This window comes from Bos mutus, chromosome 7 (assembly GCF_027580195.1).
Source record: "Bos mutus isolate GX-2022 chromosome 7, NWIPB_WYAK_1.1, whole genome shotgun sequence".
NCBI classification, from domain to species: Eukaryota; Metazoa; Chordata; class Mammalia; order Artiodactyla; family Bovidae; genus Bos; species Bos mutus.
Window position 1 is genome coordinate 26,503,000 of NC_091623.1, and position 23,185 is coordinate 26,526,184.

General features: G+C 43.4%; 1 protein-coding gene across 1 annotated transcript in view; it reads right to left on the bottom strand.

Moving 5' to 3' along the window:
- ELL2 (elongation factor for RNA polymerase II 2) overlaps positions 1–19,359 on the bottom strand; it is a 73,806-nt gene extending 54,447 nt beyond the window's left edge. Inside the window, exon 1 of the mRNA XM_070373161.1 lies at positions 19,078–19,359. Coding sequence (XP_070229262.1) covers positions 19,078–19,230 — 153 coding nt within the window. The 5' untranslated portion in view covers positions 19,231–19,359. The remainder of the gene's footprint in view (positions 1–19,077) is intronic.
- Between the last annotated feature and the right edge of the window lie 3,826 nt (positions 19,360–23,185).

The following is a 23,185-nucleotide window of genomic DNA, read 5'->3' on the forward strand; positions in this document are numbered from 1 at the left end:
GATAAGTACTTTACAAGATAGATGATCTGAATATAAAACAACTGGTAGCATTAACCATCCTATTATTATTTATAAAAATAGATAAACATCTTCTTGGAGAAAACATAATAGATACTATTACCATTGTTCTACAACCATAAAGATAATTTAACTTTAGACTTATCAGCAGAATCAAAGTACTACTGGTTGACAAAATTTCTTGGTGTGGGAGACAATTTTTTGCAGTGATTCATTCTAATTCATGGTCTTTTATGAAAATATAAAATACAGATTAATGCTAATTTGAATTTCCTTACAGGGAGAAAGCCTCACCCAAACATACATTCCACAGATAACCCTCTACCAGAAGTAATGGCAGTTTGCCTGCAGAAGCCCTGGAGAGGCTCCCTTCATGTGGGGAAGTAGGCGGTCCTCCAGTTTAGGTAACAGAGGTCCTAGCTTCCAGAATACTTAGATCAGCCCCACCTCCTGCTCTCTCTTCAAATCATAAACCCTAAACATCTCTGACACTTTCCTTCCTGACTCCTTGAAGGGAGGTTATCTTCAGCTCATCACTGGAATTTGAACTTCTCTATCAAGTTCATCAATTCTTCTTGGTCAAACAAATGCTAACTTTCCTCAGCTTTCAAACTGCTCATTCTCCACTGGACATCACAGCTTCCTCACACTTGCAGACACCTGTCCTCCTAGCCCTTTGATCACGCCTTTCATTTCAAAAGCTAGTGCCCTCACTTTCCTCTGCTGTATCCACTCTCTTCTGGAGGCTCACCCTGTTTGGTGATGACTCTGAATCTCTTCAGGATTCCTCAACTTGGCATCTCTCCAAAAATCACAACTTATCACTGCCTAGGATATTTGTGTTAGAAACTCTCAGAGACAGTAAAATTGGCAAACACTAAACTACCCTGAGAAGGCAATGGCACCCCACTCCAGTACTCTTGCCTGGAAAATCCCATGGATGGAGGAGCCTGGTGGGCTACAGTCCATGGGGTTGCTAAGAGTCGGACATGACTGAGCAACTTCACTTTCACTGTTCACTTTCATGCACTGGAGAAGGAAATGGCAACCCACTCCAGTGTTCTTGCCTTGAAAACCCCAGGGATGGGGGAGCCTGGTGAGCTGCCATCCATGGGGTCGCACAAAGTCGGACATGACTGAAACGACTTAGCAGCAAACTACCCCTAGGGCTTCCCTGGTGGCTCAGTGGTAAAGAATCTGCCTGCCAAACTCTCCAGGAGACGCTGATCGGGTCCCTGGGTCGGGAAAATCCCCTGGAGGAGAAAATGGCAACCCATTCCAGTATTCTTGCCTGGGAAATCCCATGGACATAAGAGCCTGGTGGGCTACCGTCTGCAGGGTCGCAAAAGAGTTGGACAGGACTGAGTGACTCAACTACAACAAACTACCGCTGCCCCTCACCAAACTGGCACCTCTTTCCTACTGTCTGGTCAGGGTGCTTCTTTTTGGTTCTCCAGACTCACAACCGTAAATTTAACTTAAGAGTCTCTTCTTCTCCTCTCACCATATTCAGTTAGGCAGTCACACACTACTAGAATCCCAGAATTCCGAATCCGGAGATAATCCAGTTGCTGCCCACCTGAAAGTGAAAGTGAAGTCGCTCAGTCGTGTCCAACTCTTTGCGACCCCATGGACTGCAGCCCACCAGGCTCCTCTGTCCATGGGATTCTCCAGGCAAGAATACTGGAGTGGGTTGCCATTTCCTTCTCCAGGGGATCGTCCCAACCCAGGGATCGAACCCAGGTCTCCAGCATTGCAGGCAGACACTTTAACCTCTGAGCTACCAGGGCTGCCCACCTACCTCCCGCTATATAACCACAATGGGCCATGTGTCCCATTAATAACTGAGCTGGGACCGTAATCTAGGACTTAATCTTCCTGTTTTGCCATACTATTTCTTCCTGCTATCTTGGGCTCCACACAAATCTGCTATGGCAGATCCAGAAGTTTGGGGGCTTGCTCCTTTATCCACAGAGTTCACTTTTTAGTTGGAGAACATTTGAAAATAATTAAATATTAGGTTAAGTACTGCTGGGAGGTGCAGTAAGGATTCTCAAAAAGGAGAAAAGTACAGGTTAGAAGAGATACTAGAAAAGGGAAAAAGGCTCATGGAAAAGATGGATCTTTTTTTTTTAGCAATTCTGAAAAGACAAACTCCAAGGAAAAGGAGTGCCCTAAGCAAAAAGCAAGGAGACAGGAATGGGTGATGTGTGGATGGAGGGCAGATCTCTGGATGTGTGCAGCTTCCTTTCACATGTGAAACAGGACATAAAGGACGAGAATTGGACCTGGTGATCCCTGGCTAATCTCTTCTTGACCTCCAAATGTGTCTTCAGTTTTAACTTCTATCCACTACTGCATAAATAGGACAGTAATTTAAGTTTCCGACCTCAGAATTTCATAGGTTTATCACTCTGTGAACTAGTCCTGCCTTAACCCCCTCCGTTACTCCTTTAGGGGTGGCTTTTAAGTCTTGCTTTTGACAGGATAAATGATTGGAGGCTCTTCTGATTTTTGGAATAAGAAAGTGAGTTCCTAAAAGAAATTGCTTCAGGGAAGCAGCTCTTTCAGTCATATGTAAGAAAGATAGACAGAGATGAATCTGGGCTAGGGAAAAGGATTAGATATAGGCTCCAGGGAATGTTTCATTTAGGAACACTCTGGTGATAAAGGCTTAAATTAGTATGACTTCATTTGGAGCAAACAGGAGATGGTGGAATAAGCAGACATTCCCAAGAAAAAATAAAATATGCTGAAGATCTGAATATCACACACACACACACACACACACACACACACACATGAAACAAAGGTGGCTCAGGGCTCTCAATCATCATTTGGGGCCAACATGCCCCAGAGGAGGAAATGACAACCCACTCCAGTATTCTTGCCTGAAGAATCCCACAGACAGAGGAGCCTGGAAGGCAGCAGTTCATGGGGTGGCAAAGAGTCAGACATGACTGAATGACGGAGCATACGTACACACACATGCCCCAGACACCCTCAAATTAAGCTCAGTTTCTACTTTGAAAGTTCCTAGCCTGCTTCCAGGCCCCTATTCAGTTCAGTTCAGTCGCTCAATTGTGTCTGACTTTTCGAGACCCCATGAATCGCAGCACGCCAGGCCTCTCAGTCCATCACCGACTCCCGGGGTTCACTCAGACTCACGTCCATCGAGTCACTGATGCCATCTCATCCTCTGTCATCCCCTTCTCCTCCTGCCCCCAATCCCTCCCAGCATCAGAGTCTTTTCCAATGAGTCAACCCTTCACATGAGGTGGCCAAAGTACTGGAGTTTCAGCTTTAGCATCATTCCTTCCAAAGAAATCCCAGGGCTGATCTCCTTAAGAATGGACTGGCTGGATCTCCTTGCAGTCCAAGGGACTCTCAAGAGTCTTCTCCAACACCACAGTTCAAAAGCATGAACTCTTCGGCGCTCAGCTTTCTTCACAGTCCAACTCTCACATCCATACATGACCACTGGAAAAATCATAGCCTTGACCAGACGGACTTTTGTTTGCAAAGTAATGTCTCTGCTTTTGAATATGCTGTCTAGGTTGGTCATAACTTTTCTTCCAAGGAGTAAGCGTCTTTTAATTTCTTGGCTGCAGTCACCATCTGCAGTGATTTTGGAGCCCCAAAAAATAAAGTCTGACACTGTTTCCACTGTTACCAAGCACCTAAACAAAGGCCTTCCTCCCTTCCTTCAGTTCAGTTCAGTCGCTCAGTCGTGTCTGACTCTTTGCGACCCCATGGACTGCACCACGCCAGGCCTCCCTGTCCTTCACTAACTCCTGGAGTTTACTCAAACTCATGTCCATTGAGTCGGTGATGCCATCCAACCATCTCATCCTCTGTCATCCCCTTCTCCTCCTGCCTTCAATCTTTCCCAGCATCAGGGTCTTTTCAAATGAGTCAGTTCTTCTAATCAGGTGGCCAAAGTATTAGTTTCAGCTTTAGCATCAGTCCTTCCAATGAACATTCAGGATTGATTTCCTTTAGGATGGACTGGTTGGATCTCCTTGCAGTCCAAGGGACCCTCAAGAGTCTTCTCCAACACCACAGTTCAAAAGCATCAATTCTTCCCTTCCTTCAATTCCTTCCAAATGCTCCTCATTCAAACAGCTAGCAGAAGCTCTCTCAGATACCACTTTGCAGTGCTTCTATCAAAGCAAAACAACTCCTCACATAGAAAGCAGGAGCTCCAACTATAGGACCAACCAGTCTCATCTTTTACTTACCAACTGTGGCTCAGCACTGTTAACCTTTTTCAGTCTGTTTTGTAAACGCTTTCCTCTCTATTTCTACTTCCTACCTGTTCCTTCAACCTGGCATAACTTCCCTAACACTATTTTGCCAATCCACACTAATCACTTAACATTCAAGTTTAAGATTAATTTCCTCAGCTAGGCCTTCCTTTGGATGAATCAGGAATCAAAGACTCAGGAAAGAGACTGGGTATAAAGCAACAAGGAGTGGCGAGTACTTGGGGGATGAATGCCCAACTGAGAAAGGACTCACATTTTAAAACATTACACATTTCCTCACCAAACAAGATACGAATGCCACCATTTTGCTCATGCTGAACTGTGCCCACTTTAACTACCATTAGCTATTGTTTTTCCAGATGCTTGTGTCTATGGTACCACTACATTAGGGTGTGTTTTTGCATAAGTTGTCTTACTCCTGGTTGTTATGTTACAAAAGAGTCTAATACAAGTTTAACTTACAAGTACTTATATACATCACGCTAAAAAATGTATTATAAAATCATGTTGGCTATGGTCTCTTTATATATGTGGTATCCAACTATACACATTATATACTTCACTATTTGGAGTTGTATAGAAAAAACAGTACCACTATGCTGTACATCAACTTTGGAACGTTCAAGAGTAATTTTGACATTATCCAACTTTTTGCCTCACGACTTGCATTTAGAAGCTTACCTCCTGACATGCTTAGAGTTCTAGCTGTATTACTTGATTCCTCAACAAAAATGATAACTTGTTCTTGTTTAGACAGTTTTGTAATGTACAGAGCATTTTTATACCCATAGCCTCACGGGAGGCCTTCTAAAACCAGCTGTGGGTGGGAGGAAGACATCATCACCTCCTATTTCAGAGGGAGATAAATGAGTCTCCGACAGGCAGAGTTCATTGGTTGAGATCACCCAGCTAGTGGTTAGCAGAGCTGGACCTCAAATCCTGCTTTCCGAATCTCAAATACAGAACCCTTTCCTTCTCTTGCCTCTGTAATAGGTTATCTCCCTGTGCTGAACATGTAAAAGCACTTAAATGCTCATTCAGTTCTTCTGGTGCTTTGTTTCCAAGGAAAATGAATTTCATAAAATCATTGCAATTTTCAAGGTTTAGTTTCTGACTAAATAAAAACTTAAAAAAAAAAAGTTGTTTCTTTTTTTTCCCCCCTGTAAGGACCATGTATATATAGTAAAGGAACATATATAAATATTGTGTTAACATTTTTTATTAAAAAAATAAAACCCTCATCCATGGAGTAGTTGTGGGTGTTTATCTAAACACAACAAACTGGGATTACTGTTACTGATAAACTACTTTAAGATATCTAACAAGCTAGAAGAGAAAAACATATGAGACCCTTAAATCCATTATCAATTTTAATCCCAATTTTAGACAAGATGTTAGGTACTATAGTTCTTGAATTTTTTATTTTTTTTAAAGCAACAAGAGAGACAGCTAGAATGCTATACCACTTTTTATGCATCTGACTACTGTGTTAATAGGAAAGGGACCAGGAATAAGTTCTAAAAGTCAATACCATTATATGTCTCAAGTTCCTTTTTCATCTAAATCTTTTTAGCCTAATTTTAACTGCACAAACATAACCTCAACTCATTGTATATTTTAAAATGCAATGCAGTTTTAAAAGATAAAGTAATTACAGGTGGCCAAATATGATATGGCATGTTTTACAGTAATGTTTAACTTACTAAGTACATTTCCATTACAAATGGAATTTCAGCAGGACTTCAACTTTTGATTTTTAGCTTTAATTAAATATTTGCAGAGGTAGCTCTTTTGAAAATCAAGTAACTCTAGGGTTTAACTGAATAGTAGTTGAGTTGTAAATAAGATAGTGATCTGGTCTCTTCGTCCAGCCAAGAAACACAATGCAGACTGGTACCGACTGGGTACCAGTCTGCGCAGGTAACTCCTTGGGTAACAAAAACCCCCTTTTGATAAATGCTTCAACAACCTGATAAAGGTGATGCTTTACAGTCAAAGGGCTTCCCCTGTGGCTCAGCTGGTAAAGAATCCACCTGCATGCGGGAGTCCTGGGTTTGATCTCTGGGTTGGGAAGATCCCCTGGAGAAGGAAAAGGCTACCCACTCCAGTATTCTGGCCTGGAGAATTCCATAGACTATACAGTCCATTGGGTTGCAAGGAGTCGGACACCATTGAGCGTCTTTCACTTTCACCTTACAGTCAGAAGATTCTGTTCAACTCTTATTTGGTTCACTGCTTTGAGAGTTCCTTGAATTAACCCTCTTATTTATGTCTCAGGGAATGTAGGGCATTCTTACGCTTAGAATAAAAGTGCAGACAATACTAAAATCCTCAAAAGTTTAGTTATATTCTTGAAAACTGCCATTATAATAAGCCAACTACTGCAACAAAAACTGCTCTATGACCAAAGAAATCTATGTCCACTTATTCCCAGGGACTATTCCTCGCAATATATCAGGACTGTAAAAGTAATATGTAATTTACTAAGTAATTTTACTATGCAATCTTAATTGTGATTGCAGCCATGAAATTAAAAGACGCTTACTCCTTGGAAGGAAAGTTATGACCAACCTAGACAGCATATTCAAAAGCAGAGATATTACTTGCCAACAAAGGTCCGTCTAGTCAAGGCTATGGTTTTTCCTGTGGTCATGTATGGATGTGAGAGTTGGACTGTTAAGAAAGTTGAGCGCCGAAGAATTGATGCTTTTGAGCTGTGGTGTTGGAGAAGACTTTTGAGAGTCCCTTGGACTGCAAGGAGATCCAACCAGTCCATCCTAAAGGAGACCAGTCCTGGGTGTTCATTGGAAGGACTGATGCTAAGGCTGAAACTCCAATACTTTGGCCACCTCATGCGAAGAGTGGACTCATTGGAAAAGACTCTGATGCTGGGAGGGATTTGGGGCAGGAGGAGAAGGGGACGACAGAGGATGAGATGGCTGGATGGCATCACTGACTCAATGGACTGAGTCTGAGTGAACTCCAGGAGTTGGTGATGGACAGAGAGCCTGGCGTGCTGCGATTCATGGGGTTGCAAAGAGTCGGACATGACTGAGCGACTGAACTGAACTGAATTTTAATTTCTTCTTTAAAATTTTAATTTATTTTTGGCTGTGCTGGGTCTTCGTTGTCACACGCAGGTTGTGGTGAGTGGGGGCTCTTCTCTAGTTGCAGTGTGAGGCCCTAGTTCCTCTGGACCTGTAGGATCTTCCCAGACCAGGGATTGAACCCATGTCCCCTGTTATTGACAGGTGGATCTTAATCACTGGACCACCAGGCCAGTCCCAGTAATTTAAGTTTCTGATAGGATTCTTTTAGGAGAGGAGAGAAGGGGCAAGGCTCTGGTTTCTTTGGGGATTAAATAAAAAGAGAGTAGGGAATCCCTGGTGGCTCAGCGGTAAAGAATCCACCTGAGATGCAGGAGACATGGGTTTGATCCCTGGATCCGGAAGATCCCCTGGAGAAGAAAATGGCAACCTATTCCAGTATTTTTGCCTGGGAAATCCCAGGGACAGAGGAGCCAGGTGGGCTACAGTCCATGGGGTCACAAGAGTCAAGACCAACTTAGTGACTAAACCACCACCACAAGAAAAGAGTTATCCTATAAAAATTGTTATAAACATCTCTTGATTATTTACATATTGCTCATCCCTCAGGAAAAATTAAATCTATGGTTACTTTTACTTTATCAACCACTATTGGTTTTGTCAACATACAACCAGAAGAAATAGACTTCTGGCCTAGAAAAGAGTGATTTCTCTAAGAAACACATTACAGAGGTCTAACTCTAAGGTTAGAGATATACTTGAAATACCTTCAGTTTCCCTTTTGCATCCATCATAGAGCTTTGACTCAAGTTACTTCTTGAATTATTTAAAATTAACCAATAGGTATTTATTAAATACTTCGCTTTTTATCTGAGTACCTAAGCTGCATTATAAGTCATGATAGAGACAGTGCAAAAAGAAAAAATTCCCAAGTCAAATATAATTTTGGAACTTTGTCAAAACCAGAAAACTTTTTATAAATGGTCATGTACCAGTTGACTGCTTTAAGTGAGATTGTTTTAGGAAATGATTATAGCTACCTAGTTACTATTTATTGAGTGCTTAAAATGTGTCAGGCCAGTGTAATCATTTTTACTATCACCTCTGGGAGTTCTCAGAATACCCTTATTGGGTAGATACTATTATTTGCACTTCTCAATAAAATCCTGTGAAATCACATAAGGTTGCACAACTTTAAAAAGTGACTTGGAGCTCAAACTCTGGCCTGGGTCACTTTAAGAACTGTGCTCTTGCCCACCACTCTAGATAAGTTAGGTCCTCCTTAACAACAGTTATATAAAATGTAAAATATCTGAAAGTTAGAGAATTAAGAACTGATAGGAATAAATAGCTTTTGGGGGGATCACTGTTTTGGTTTTGCACTACAGTTTAAGGAAAATATCATGTGGCAGCTGAATTGTTTTCACTTACGCAAGTAAATAGTAAAAAGTATTTATGACTTATCCTGGGATATGATTTAAGATACATCTTTCTTTCTTTCCTAAAGAGGTACTATACTATTTTAAGAACTTGTGGTTATAACCCTTTAAGAAGTCATTTAATTCTGCTCTTCAAAATGTCACCTGATAGAATAACCAAAGACTATCCAATAATTATATCTTTAACCACGGTAATGTAAGAGAAAACAATCTAGGCAGGGAAAGAAGAGGAAGGAAAAAAAAAAGATGGAGCTAAAGCTCCATCTAAAAAAAATCCCTGGAGAGGAAAATGGCAACCCACTCCAGTCTTCTTGCCTGGAAAATTCTATGGACAGAGGAGGCTGGTAGGCTGCAGTACATGGGGTTGCAAAGAGTCAGACACGACTGAGTGACTAAACAAAAGCAGAATATAGCACAGGAAATCAGACAGTTAATCCTGAAATCAAATATACTCAGCTCTTGTCAAAGGTGGTAATATGGTTAGAATGATAGTATGAATGTGAAATTTCAGGGTAAACCAAAGCTATCTTTTACTAAACGCCCCCACCACCACCCTGCACCCAAAGAAAAAGAGAGAATCAAAGTTTCACAAAATCTGGTATTTTGCTTTGTCAGTCAATCCAACTTTACACACAGGAGAAACTCGTTCTCTGCAGTTTTAGAAGAACCATATTAAAGTGCGTATGGAATAAAGAATAATGTTTTTCTAGCCATTACAGCATAGAGAAGAATGAGATATAAAGGAGCGAATCAAAAGGGCAGTGAGAAGTAAAAAAAAATCTGATCTATTTAACACAATCCTTGTTTTTAGAGAGTTTCTGGAAAACTGTAGCTATCTGATGTAGACCAAAGTGAAAAAAAAAGTCTAAAATGATAGTATTTCATCCAACTATTTAAAGGAACACGGAAGGCAAAATCCAAACTGTACCACGGCCTGAAAGTCAGTTACTGTGAACCAGACCATATAACAATATTCGAAGCATAGTTACTGTGAACCAGACCTTACAACAATATTCGAAGCATAACATCCCATCTTTTTTTCAAAGAGAGAACTTAATGTAGACTTTATAACGGTGTAAATAAACTTACACATCGAATCTGACTATAAATACAAATGAAGATTTGTTCCTTGTGATCCTGATCTCTAGTAAGGTATAAGGAGAAGCAGTAAAATAAGCTTGGATTGGAAGATGGGTATTATTTTTAAAATACTAAAAATTTATAAAATGAAGCATCTAGAACAAAGGAAGCTATTAGAAACCTTGAAACTTGGAGAGGACATGATCACACTTAAGTGTTTTAAAAAGGTCACTCTGGATGGTGAATGGACTCCTGAAGGAAGAGTGGAAGCTTGGAGGCCAGCTGGAAGTCCATGGGACTGGTCCTCAAGAGAGATGAGGTTGGCTGGGTGTGGAGTGGTGGTGATGGATGAAGTTAGATTTCATACATTCGAAGAATGACAGAACTTACTGTAAGGATCAATTAAGTCAAGAAAAGAGGAGATAAATCAAGGTAAACCAGTCAATTACTAGGCAACTGGGAACAAGTGCTGCCATGTACTGAAATGGGGAACACTCACGAAGAGGTAGGTCTGAGGAGTGAAATCAAGAACAGTGTTTGGGACTGTTCCGTTTGAGATAACCTCTTACACTTTGATAAAGAGATGAGATGTTGAAAATTGGTGCCTGGAAACAGGACGATTGGAGCTGGAGATAAACATTTGGAGGTCATTAACATACAGATGACATTTAAATCCTCAGGACTAGATGAGCTCCCCTAGGGAAGTGAATAGAGAGGAAGGAACTGGGATCTCCAACTTCCACAGGCCAGTCAAGCAGAGGATAATCAGCAGAGGAGACTGAGAATGGGCAGGGCAGTGGGAGGAAAACCAGGAAAGTGTTTCTAACAGAAAGAGTAATCAATGGGATGGCGCGATACTGAGGTAAGACAGGAACTGAGAGATTTGACACTGGATTTGACAACAAAGGACCTAGTCAGGCGCAATCTCAGGGATGTGATGGACACAACCCAATTGGAGTGGGCCGGGCAGGGGACAGGAGATTAAAAAGCCCACACTACTTCTCAGATGCATTCACAGCTAATCCTTCTCTCTTTAAGTGTCCCCTTGCACACAGACTTTATTGCACTTATTCATTTAATTTTAATGTCTGCTTGTGACTACTAAGACATGAGTACTTTCTTAAGGCAGGGACCATCACTGACTTATCCAGTGCCTAGTTCTATGCCTGCACATGTCAGAGATAAACATTGGCCAAATGAATATTTGATAGTTCTAGAAATAATTCCTACTCCTACCTTAGTCTTTTATTAAAAACATGTTTCAACTGAGTTTTAACCACATGGATGTGTTTTCTGGTTATCTAAGGCATCACAGTTTCAACAATGAAAACCAAAAGCCATGATACTAAATAAATGTCTTTTTAAAAAATATGCTAACACTTAAGTTTACAGGTAAGCACATTTAGATCCTAAAGTATCTCAGAGAATCTTATTAGAAAGTTCAAGCTTAGTTCCTTCCTTGTACCAGCTCACTGTTCATGAGAAAAGTCTTCTAGCCAAGGTTATCTCGATGGACCACAAACCAAGTGATCATAACTAGTCTATAGAGACAATGTATATGTATAACAAAAGCTTCATGTACTCATGATTATTTTTTGGTTTGTTTTTCACAAACTGTCAAACAAACAAAGAGAATCAAAACACTGAAACAGAAATGAAAGTAATCTGGAAGTGAAAACACTGACCCTTTCAAGGCCTTTAGGAATCATTTAAAAATGATGCTTGAAATGTAAATCCAGGAACATTATAGACAGTAACTTAATGTTTCAATAATTACTTGCAACAGAAACCATGGAAGGTCTGATCTTCATGTAAAAATCAAATTCAATTTTCATATTATCTGTACTCTATGACAGTCTTAAGTGAAATTTATAGAGAAAGTTATTGAATAAAGGGAGCCTACAAAAATACAAACAAAATTTTAAAATACCTGTTCAAAACCAAAATTTCTTCTACCTAGTAATTTCAACTTCCCCCAAAACATCACCAATCCCCAAAATTTCCACCCAAATGGAAACGTTTGAAACATGTAAATAGTATGGCATTGTTCTAATCTAGACTTAGACCCAAATATACCTCTCAGATATAGAACAGCTAATCAAACCTAAGTCTCCTCATCACCAAACAAAGGACTGAGTGAAGAATATGGTACTTTCTCTCCCCCACCCTATACTATCCTCCCAACTGCTTCCAATTTCTCTCTCTACTAAGGGTATCCTCCTAGTGCTGATGGCTAGAAATTTCAATTCAACCCTGTTCTTATAAAACCTGGTGTTACATTCCATAGGTTCTATTCATCTATAGTATCTTGTCTCCCACTGTATTCCTAGTTCACATTCTACATTCTCTGATCCTGACCATGTACTTCTTCCTAACTTGTCTACTTCCTTCCGGATGCATCTTACATTCATCATGTGCACAGAGTCCAGAATAATCCTAAAGCATTAGCTCAATCACCTCAACTTTTTAATCAGTGTCTCCCCAGTTTTGACAGAATAAACTCTAATCTGCTCCAGTCTCCCTTTCCTCTCTTTAATCCAATTATATTTTCTCCCGAACTCGAAGATAAGAGGAACAGGGTCTTCTTGCAATTCTAAACCTGATTTAGCTTTTCTACTTTTGCCTTTCCTTGCCTGTGCCACTCCTTCTCATGAAGATGTGATTCCCCTACCTAGTCTCTGCCTGTTAAAACCCTATAAGATCCAAAGCTGTTGTTTAGACCAATAACATGTAGGAACCCCAACAAGAAAGAAACTTATGTTATCTAACAACCTAGTTATTAAACTAGTAGCCAAATGCTCTGACTACTGAGTTCCAATCAAGGTGCTAATTTAATTCATGAATCTTTAAGGAGCATATGCGTGTGTGTCGTGTCCAACTCTGTGCGACCCTATGGACTGTAGCCCACCAGGCTCCTCTGTCCATGGGATTCTCCAGGCAACAATACTGGAGTGGATTGCCATGCCCTCCTCCAGGGGATCTTCCTGACCCAGGGATGGAACGCGCATCTATTATGTCTCCTGCATTGGCAGTCGGGTTCTTTACCACTAGCACCACCAGAGAAGCCCTTAAGGGGCATACAGTCTAATTAATAAGATTCCCTCTTCTTATATCCTATATTAAACTGCTAGCTGTGAAATTCCAGGTTTGGCCTTTGCAGGCCAAGTATTAGTGGAGGCCCTTAAACCAGTTTTTCCTAAAGATTTAACATGGCTATCAAGAGCCATAATGCCACAACCAAAATTGTAGATAGGTAGATAAAATGAAACAGGGGAAGGGAGAGAGGTAAAGAAAAGAAAGCAATTTTCATGGTAAATCTGACCTGATTCATGCCATGTTTTTCCAGCTTAAATGTGGCTGTATAGACAGTCATTAATTTACTGTATCCTGCTCCAGGCCTGCCTTTCTAGACTTCTGTATTAAGTCACGGGAGATGTCCTATGGAGCTGAGGTATGCAGGCAAGTCAAATGTGCTGCGGTCATACACATGCTGTCTTCTCTCAAACTCTACTCATCTTACACAAAGAAATGCCCATTTCATCACATTTTAGGGACATCTTTTTAAATACTCCAAATACATTTGACCCAAATTGGCAAACACTTGGGTTGAACACTGATGCTAGGCTCCTGATGCTCTCTGTAGTCACTGCAAATTGTTAAAAATGACCCAGCACAGCTTCCATAGTTTTTTGTTTAAAAAAAAAAAAAAAAAAAACAAGTGCAAATAGAAAGGTTCGATCTGGTGTTGTCCTTGATAAGCTTTCCTGTAAATCATTCCAAGGATTTTACACCCCTTTCTTTTTAAATTCTCTTCCTGAACACGGTCCAATCCTTCACATATGTTCTTTCTTTCTCCTCTCAATTCTGGTGCCAAGGTTCCCTGCCTATCCCTTCAGGCAATCTGGCCACTGCTTTTCACTAGGAGGAGCACCCTTTTGCACTGAACACCTGATCATCTGAATACACTTTTCACTTATTGCAAAATGGGGCACAGATTTGACTTTACTTGATATAAAGCTTTTTCAGATCAAGTTCAGCCTCAAGATGGGTTTAAGTTAAAGTCAGTAAATTAATCTATTTAAATTAAAACTGGCTATATGAAAAAACTGCAACAGAAGGAATCTGCTAAGGCAAACCTCATTGTTTCACTTAGTAAGCACGTCAGCAGCAGTGGCAGCTGTGCTGGCAGGTCTGGATGCTTGAGTGGTGCCCTTAAGAACAGGTCCTTCTGTATTTATAACAGCAGATTATTGAACACACACATACACATTCAAAATTGTTTGAGGGCAGGCACAAAAAAGGAAGAGACAGGAAAAAGTAAGGCATGTCTTTTTGTGCCTTAAACCACGATGACTCAAACGCTGATACCTTTACTTGGTAAAAAGAAAGGAGAGGAGAGGATATTTCCTACCCCATTACCTGTGGGATGAGTGATTTCATAAGATCATGGAACACATTAAAGGGAGCTATGATGAAGGACAGTAACTTCAGAGGTTTAAAGAAGACTTTATGCTTTGACTAGAAATAACAGAATCTGGTAATATTGAACAAGACTGAATTCCTCATACAAAATTAAATGTAAGTGTATTTGCACACATTTTCAAAACACTGTCATTTTCCTAGAAGACACTCATACAAGGAGGAAAATTTATTTAAAGCCAATAACTGGAGTTGACAAAAGAATGCGTTAACAGAACCCTTAAAGCATCTTCTTTCTCATGCTCAGGCATAGAGAATGAATGTCTCCTGCCTTGAGATGCATCTATGCAAGACTTTTACGTAATAGTTGGACAAACATGATAGTATTATTTGAGCCACCACCTTTGAAACTTTAAGTAAACATTAAAAAAAAAAAAAATCAACAGGCTCAGCAATGGCAGATTCTGAAAACAATATTTTGATAAGGTTTTTGTTACTGCAAAATGACTTACTCAAATGTCAAAATAAAGCCAGCTACACATTACTGAAGGAATTGGCTAAGGTAAGTTTTAGAATTTTGAGATTTGATTTAAAACACTTTTAGGATATATCTGGGAGACATATGTAATTATAGTAACATATAAAATGTATTTAAATGTATAGGGATTTAAAGTAAAATTAAATCATTTAAAATGTATAGGGATTATATAGACCATAAATTCAGACATGAATTTAGAATGACTATAAAGTTGTAATATGTGATTTTATTTAGTAACTTTATCTTCATTCAAAATAAACTATGGGGGAAAAAAGTAGCTTTGCAATATATACTAAATATCTATATCAGTATTCTGAATTCATTCTGCAAACCATGAAAATAACTTTCTAATTAATATATTTTTGTATATAATCAACTGGAAACTGTTTCTGTATTCAAACTGAGTGAAAAACAACTTTTAGGAAATATTTACTCCAGCTATAACTCCCATTCCTGAACTCACAATGTCTCTATCCCCCCACCTCAATCTCTGTTTAAAAGGTTCCCAAATAGCATTCTTCATTTCTTCTCTAAAAATAGACAACTTGAGTAATGAAGGTCAATTAGGTTTGTTTGTCTTGAAACAGTGAGGAATTGTTTCCAATTAAAGATTCTGTTTCCATGGACTCTAATAATTTCGGATACTTGCCTAATTACATCTAGAGAACTTCTGTATTTAGCCTAAGTCATAGTTTCCTAAAATTCCTAAATGTACCTCCCTGAAGTCTTGGGTCAAGTACGTTAATTTAGGAAAATCCAATACAAAATAATCTGGATAAAAATAACTCTGATGCTTAATTTAGGAAATTAACCTCTTGAAGTTTCTGGGTCTTAGAAAGTCATCACAAGTGGAGGAATAACAGTCATAACCTTGCATAGGCCAACACTTGGGAGGCCACTTGTCAAGCATCAAGCATCTTCCTATCAAGTACAGGAATGGTAAAGTTTCATATGAGAGGTTAAAGCTATCCTGCCCCTCCTCCCCAGGAGAAAACAGAATTCCAAATGCAGCTACAATTTAAAGTTAGGAGCCCTACTTTGATAAGGGTGGAAAGTGTAACAGACCAAGTATGTATCGTTCTCCTGGAGGATAAAAGCTGGGCCATCTGCCCACTGCTGGCAACTTTACTGTGATGGGGGAGCCCCCATCCTGCCTGAGTCAGGAGGAGAGGCCCTGAGGATACCTCTGTGGGAAGTTTGGCTGAACACACCATTTTTCAGCTGTCAGAAGCTCCCAGTCTCACCCCGATTCCTGCTTTTCCAAGTCCCTTAAAGTGTTTCTGTGGCTAAAGTGACAGTCAATCCTGGGGACGGAACTGGTTAAGTCAGAAACAAGGCTGGGACCAATTGCAACCGTCAAATCACGTATTTCTTCCTCCTCTCCCTGCATACTACCACTTTTACTACCAGCCTTCCGGAAGAAAAGGCACCCAAGGACTACACTCAGAAAGGGAGAGGGGCTTGGAAAAGTCTTCTGAGGTTCCCTTCTCGGCCTCTGTAGACTGACCAGGCCTCTTAATTTGCATACACAGAGATGGAAACAGACAGTAATGATACTAATAGGCAATAGCAGTCAGGAGTAAGGAAAGCCGTTGACTTTAGTACCTTTGCCTATAAAGTGAAAATAAATAATCAAGAACTAAGCAGTGGGATGGAAGAATTTTTGATCTATTTCTTAAGACAATGGCATATAAATGTGGGGGCTTTTAGGCTCAAAGCATTCTAAACTTTAATCCCAAGCACCAAGCGCTAAGGTGTAGGAGGCAGAAACCAAGGGAGGAAAACAAATAGCATTCTCTTCTTGGGCCCCAGCAGCCATGCAGGTCAGGGAGCACTGGGGGCTCCTCTGTCACCTCACTCTCCCTGGGGAGCACCCCTTCCCTGTGTGGCCTCCTCACCCACCTTTTTCTTCCCTCTGATCCGGCGTCTGTCAATCTTACTGTAATCAGCTGTACAGTTTGTCAGTTGTCCCCCAAGATGGCTGGCTGAATTACTGCCCCCGGAGATGCCTCTCCCAACCCCTGTGTGTCAGTCTTTATCTGCTCCCTGGGTCTGTTTCTGACTGCAGGTTGGCCTCCCCTGGCTGACTCCTTGCTCTCTGGTTTCTGAGCGTTTTTTCCTCTTTACATACCCTGACCTACCTTCTTCCCTCTGTCATTGCTTCCACGCCCTCCCCTAGGAACACAGACCAGCTTATCTCTCCATCTTGCAGGGCTGAGTTTCTCTCCACTGTCTGCCCCTGTCCCTCTGCCTGCCTATCTGGCTTCCAAAACACAGGGCCCGGCACTCCATGCTGGTGCTGCTCTCTCCCCTGCAGATGCACCTGTCTGGGAGTAGCTACTGACACAAGCAGTTTTTCTGTCTTTATTTCCTCGCCTTCCTACTGCTGAGTGTACACTGACTTCCCAGTCATACTTGAGACCTTTTTCCCCCTGAGATTTCACAGGTATGTGCAAGGCTTCTCCTTGTGCATGCCTTCCTCCCTCCACTCCTGGATCTGCGGGGTTTTCACCTGTACAGTCTCTGGTGGGTAACACATATGCCCTGGAATGTACATCCATGCGTCCACTCTGTGAGTGCCATCTGCGGGCATGTCCCTGAGTCACTGCTGCTGTTTACAGGGAAGGTGAGTTCAGGCACTTCTCAAGCTGTGCACAGCCGCGTGCCTCCCGCTGTGTGCATCCTTAGGTATGGGGGCCTCTCTGAAGGTTAAGTTACAGCTCCTAGGTTCACACTTCTGCCGTTTTTGCCTACTGCTCTGGGCCTTCCTTCGAAGCATTTAAAGTGCCTGGCACTAGTGGGAGCTCAACAGATGTTAATTCCTTTCTCCACTTTTATCTGAACAACTGTGTGTGTCCGGGTGTCCTCCTGGCCTCTGCGCCTGCTTTATGAGATCAGTTAATCGGTGCATGTCTCCTTGGCATGGGCTCGGCTCTTTGTCGGGATGCCCTGCGGGTTCTCTCCTCCACGGATGTCTCTCTTTTCGAAGCGACTGTTAACCGGTCTCTCAGATGATCTATGCCTTCCCTTTCGCGATGCGTCCACTCTGCCTCCCTCACCCACACACGGTACTGCATGGCCATAAACGGCGTCCCCAGACACTCCGCTTGCTGCGTCCCTTCGCAGTGCCTTCCGCCCTCTCTCTCACTTTTTTTTCCCCCTAAAACCTGCAAACGCGTTCCTTGGTGTGTCCTCTCCAATCGCTGAGTCTGTGAGCCTTCGCTATGCTCGAGTTGTGTGTGTCTGTGTCCACGCTCTCTCCGGAAGGCGGAGCGGGGTGCGACACCCGAGTCTGCCCAGAATGCAGTGTAACCATCTCCCCTCCAAGCCCTGCACCCCGACACCCCGATCCCGGTCTCTCTCTAGGTCAGTGAGTCCGCCCCAGCCGCGAGCGACGCGTCTTTGGGAGATGAGGAGCCACAGAGAATCCTTCTCTCTAGGGGACCGAGGTCCTCGCTCCCGGGTGAGCGCTGGGTGTGTGTGTGTGTGTGTGTGTGTGTGTGTGTGTGACTCCCCGGTTCTCTGGGAACCCGAAGCGCCCGTGTGCCCGAGTCCCTCGAAGTGTAAGGTGTGCCCCCCTCCGCCCGCGTACGCGGAGCGCCCCTGTCAGCCTCTGCGAGTACACGGTGGGCACCCACCTCACCCACCCCTCCACGCCCCGTACGCGACCGCCCGTGTGTCCCCAAGTCCCTGCGGGTAACTGTGTGTCCCACCTTCACACGCGGAGCGCCAGGGTCCCGGTCTCTCCGCGGCTCTACGGTTGGGACCCTCCGCCCCCCCAAAGCGGACGGCTAGTGCCAGCCGGTCCTCTCGGTTCGGTATCTGGACGCTGCCCTCCCCCCATCCACCCCCAAACGTCGTGGGGGCAGAGAAGCCATTTCACTCGTCTCTTCCCTGGTTGCCTCTCTCCCTCCGCGGGACCGAAAAGGCTAGAAAAGCCCCGCGGGCGCCGTCGGAAAGTCCCCGCAGCGCAGGGGCTGCAGCGGCCTCGGCCCCGCCGCCAGGGGCCGCCCGCCCGCCCGCTCGCCTGCCCGGGCCACACGCCCCGGCGCCCGGCCGGCCCCGGACGGCGGCGGCCGTCAGCCACCCTCGCCCGGCCCTGCCCGGCCCCGCCGCGGCGCGCGCGGACGGCAGCCGAAGCGAGTCACCGCTCCGCCGGCCCCGAGCCAGGTGCAGCCGGGTCGGACAGGGGGCGGCGCGGCGGGGCGGCCGGGGACGCCCTCTCCCCCCTGCCCGAGCCCCGGGCCGGCTCAGCCGCCCGGCCTCACCTTGTGGCTCTGGTAGGTCTCGAGCGCGCGGATCGCCGTCTCGGTGAGCTTCACATGCAGTACGGTGATATGGTCCTGTCCCAGCCGCCCGCACGACAGCCCGTAGCGCTGCTCCTCCCGCAGACCCGCCGCCGCCGCCCCCCCCGCCGCCATCTTAAACTCCCCGGGGTGCCGCCGCCGACGCCGCTCGGGCTCCAGCCTCCACTGCGGCCGCGGCTGCTCGGGCGTCTGCAGCCGCCGCCACAGCTACGGCCATCCCGCTGCTGACGTACTGTCATATACTGCGCGCAGGCCAGACCTCCGGCGGCCACCGCCGCCGCCCGCCCCGCCCTCCGGCCTCGCGCCCCGCCCCGGGCTCGTCTCATTGGCCCCCGGGGCTCCTCAGGACCGCCCTTATTGGCCACCTCCCACTCTCATGGGGGCGGGGCCCAAAGTCGCTAGAGTTTTGCTCCCGGGACGGGACGTCCGAGAGATGAGAGGTTTACGTCGAGGTGACGCGCCAACTTAATCACACCTGACGTCACGCCTGGTCGGCTTGCCTCACTGGCCGCTGTTGGCCAGGCTGGTTTGGGGGTGTGTGGGGAGGAATCTCCTGCTAATTTAGGTTGCCCAGGTTGCCTGGTCTGATTCCCTGGAGGCCGAGCCCCGCCCCTTGGGGGCTACTTGGAGCTGGGAGTGCAGGGCGGGAGACTCTCTTCCTGCGCTGGTGGTCCATGGAGAGGGAAATTCCCTACCCCAAATTGGTGGTCAAGTAAGGACTTCGTTCCCGACGGCTGCTTTAGCCTTGGAGTAGGGTGTACCTGTGAGGGAAGATCGCAGTCACTTGTGGAGAGTCGCTCCTCAGAACTCATCGCTTTGATGAGCGGCTGGAACTGGGGAGGAGGATGCTCTTCTTCGCCATCATTTCGCCCGAAATTTGAAATTAGCGAGTTGGCCCCCGGCTTTGAAGAATTCTGCTAGATTGTGTGAAGCCTCTTAACGAACGTGAACCGGTGCCTGACGCTTTGGTGCGGTGGGCACAGCAGAAAACGGAAATTGAAGGGTTTTCCCACGCCGTGCCCAGTTGCCATCCCGGAAAAATGTATTCCGTTCCTTTGGAGTTCTCAAAAGTAGGAGCCGGGTTATGTATAAATTATGCATGCAAGTGTGGGACTTGGGGCGGCACTTAGGGTTTTTCTTTTGAAGGGCAGTAGGAGAGTTTAAGTGGCCTTTACTTATATTAAGAGACACAGCGACATCATGCCCCGGTTTCGTCTGGGTTCTGTCCGTTTCATGTGACAGGGAGGTGTTTGAGCTGTTGCTGTTAAGTGGAGGAGACGGGCGTGTGAGGGGGTGAGGAGGCTGGGCGCACTTTCCGTTCCTCGCGACGCTCCGTGTGTGGGCGTGGCTAAAGGAAGACGCCTAATCCCGAGCGCTCTTCAGCGCGGCGTGTGGATCGACTGGACAGGCTTCCGGTCAGACGATGAGTTAACCGGGGATCAGCGACACCAGATATTAAAAAAGCAAACTATTCAAAGGCATGAAACTACTGCAAGGTCGTTTTTTTTGTTTTATCACAAAATTTTTTTTGAGACGCTTTTTTGTTTCCCTCAGATTATAAAACAAATGTATAGGCATTTAATCAGTGTTTCCCATATTTTTAAATTGTATAGTGCCATTATTTTTTTCCGGACAGGTCCAAGTGGGAGTTTTCCATGATTCACCTCCCGCTTTTAATCAATCCTCTACCATTCATGTACACTACCTCTTGATTCAGACCCTTGAGCCTTACAGATGACAGAACAGATTACAGATTCGTTCTGTAAACAAATTACTGAACGAATCCTCCTTCCATAGAATATGGGTTAAGTGGAAACGCCTGTATTAAGTGTTGTTACACCACAGGAAAGCATTTTTGAAATGGACTTAATTTCAATCCACTAGATTCTGCTAGCTGTTAAAACATGATTAACACTTGTTAATCTAGTTTACTAGAGTGTTTAATTATCTTAAATTCATTAAATAAGTCAGGCAATCACAAAATAATTTAAAAAGTAATTTTATTCTTGAATTATTCTTTTTTTCTGTTGGCTTTACTTTAATAGGGAAGGACTGACCACATATCCAAAGCTTTAATTATTTGGGGGTGGGGGGTGGGGGAGACTGACCAGAACAAGTAAAACCTGTATACCATTCCTTTTTTGGTGAAGGTGGGTAAATCCCCGCCCACATGGCATCTTAACTTGGCCTCCTCTTACTCAGAACTTCTGATGACATCCACAGGGTGGGGAAGGAGCTAGGGTGGTTTTCACTATAGTTTTTAAATGTCTGACCTGCAGGCACTTAAAAGAAATTGATTTTTTTTTTCCTTAGTTGTGATAAGAAAAAGTTTTTCATGTTGTATTTTAGTGAGTAACCTAATCTTTCAGCCAGTACTACAGTATATTATTGTAGTGAGTTAATGTTTGTATTTTCTCCCTTTGGAGCATTTCAACTATGGAAGGAAGCAATGACCATGTGTTAATACAAAGTAATAGGGTAATCTAGTTGTGTGTTTTCTTCACTGCAAAGTACACATTATGCCTGCCTGAATTAATTGGGCAAGTTGTGATGCTAATAAGTGTAACTCATTCTCAGGGGGCTGATGAAAGTTGCTCTTTGGGAAGTTTGCCATTTTATAATTATTTTCAGTTTTTAGTTATTATTCAGTTTCATTAACAATTATTGAATGCTAAATAAATGTAAAATGCTGTGGAAGATTTAAAAATTAAACACCATAGTCTCTTATTTAAAGCGATTTTCTGTTTGAATATGGGGAAGGAACCAACAAACTCAAAGCAAGGAGATTAGAGAATTAGTAAGTGCTAAATTTGGGTGGTAGAGTTTATGAGCTTAAAGCTTCAAAGAAAGAGTCTGGAGAAGTTTTGTGGAGGTGTAGACCTTGAACATTTTTTGAGGTTTTAGTAGATTCTAGATAAGTAGAGCTGGTAAAGATGGGGAGGGGCCAGCTAAAAGTGATCTTAATAATGATTTTAGCTAAACACAATCATTTTATGAATGAGGAGGCTGAGACACCTTTAATTTAAAAGCAAGCTGCCTAATCTATTACAGCTAGGAGAGGCAGAGTCTGCATCAACTCTAGTCACTATTTACACTGAGGTAGCTATTGTTTAGACTTAATAACTGAGAAAAAATCTCTTATAATTCAGTGCAGAAAAAAGGCTAAAAGGAAGTAAGCTGGTTCAGGACCTGCTTCTCTCTCATGTCTAGTGTGCAGTGCAGACAGGTTGTATGAACATCAAGGCCATCACTGACCTTCAAGTGCTGGGTCACCACTCTTTCTGAGTTGCCGTGTATTTAATGACAGTTTCTCACTTCTCCTTTGAAACTGATGTCACCAATTCAGGTGCCTTCAGGGACCATTAGGTACCCAAATAAGCCAGACAGTATGCCATAGGTACTGAAGGTGCTGGACTGAGGTGACTTATGGGGGATTAAAAGGCTCAGTGACTTTGTGGTCCAGCTGTTTGCTGCTAGGGGCCTGCAGGGGCCCAGTGTTGTCTGATGTTGTAATTTTTCAAGAAAAGCTGTAAATCAAACATTTTTACATGAGCTTTCTAAGTTTATTTATTGGCACCTAACTGAAAATCTCAATAAACATTTTGTGGACATTAAAGAAGTCTCTTGGCCTGAGTTAGCTCACAACTTTCTAGTTTTCAATCTCTGCTGTAATGCTTTTCAGTGTGGAAGGCTTTTCTGTCTTATATTGATACATGTCTTAGTACTTCTGTGAGTTATTTCTTAAAGTCACTTATAGAATAGTTCCTACTAATGTGTTAATCCAATTTTAAGACATTAGTAGGAGCAATTCTATAAGTGGCTTTAAGAAATGGAAACAGTAACAGACCATTTTCTTGGGCTCCTAAATCACTGCAGATGGTGACTGCAGCCATGAAATTAAGATGCTTGCTCCTTAGAAGAAAAGCTGTGACTAGCCTAAATAGCATATTAAAAAGCAGAGACATTGCTGACAAAGGTCGTCTAATCAAAGCTATGGTTTTTCCAGTAGTCCAGTATGGTTTTGAGAGTTGGACCATAAAGAAGGCTGAGGGCTGAAGAATTGATGCTT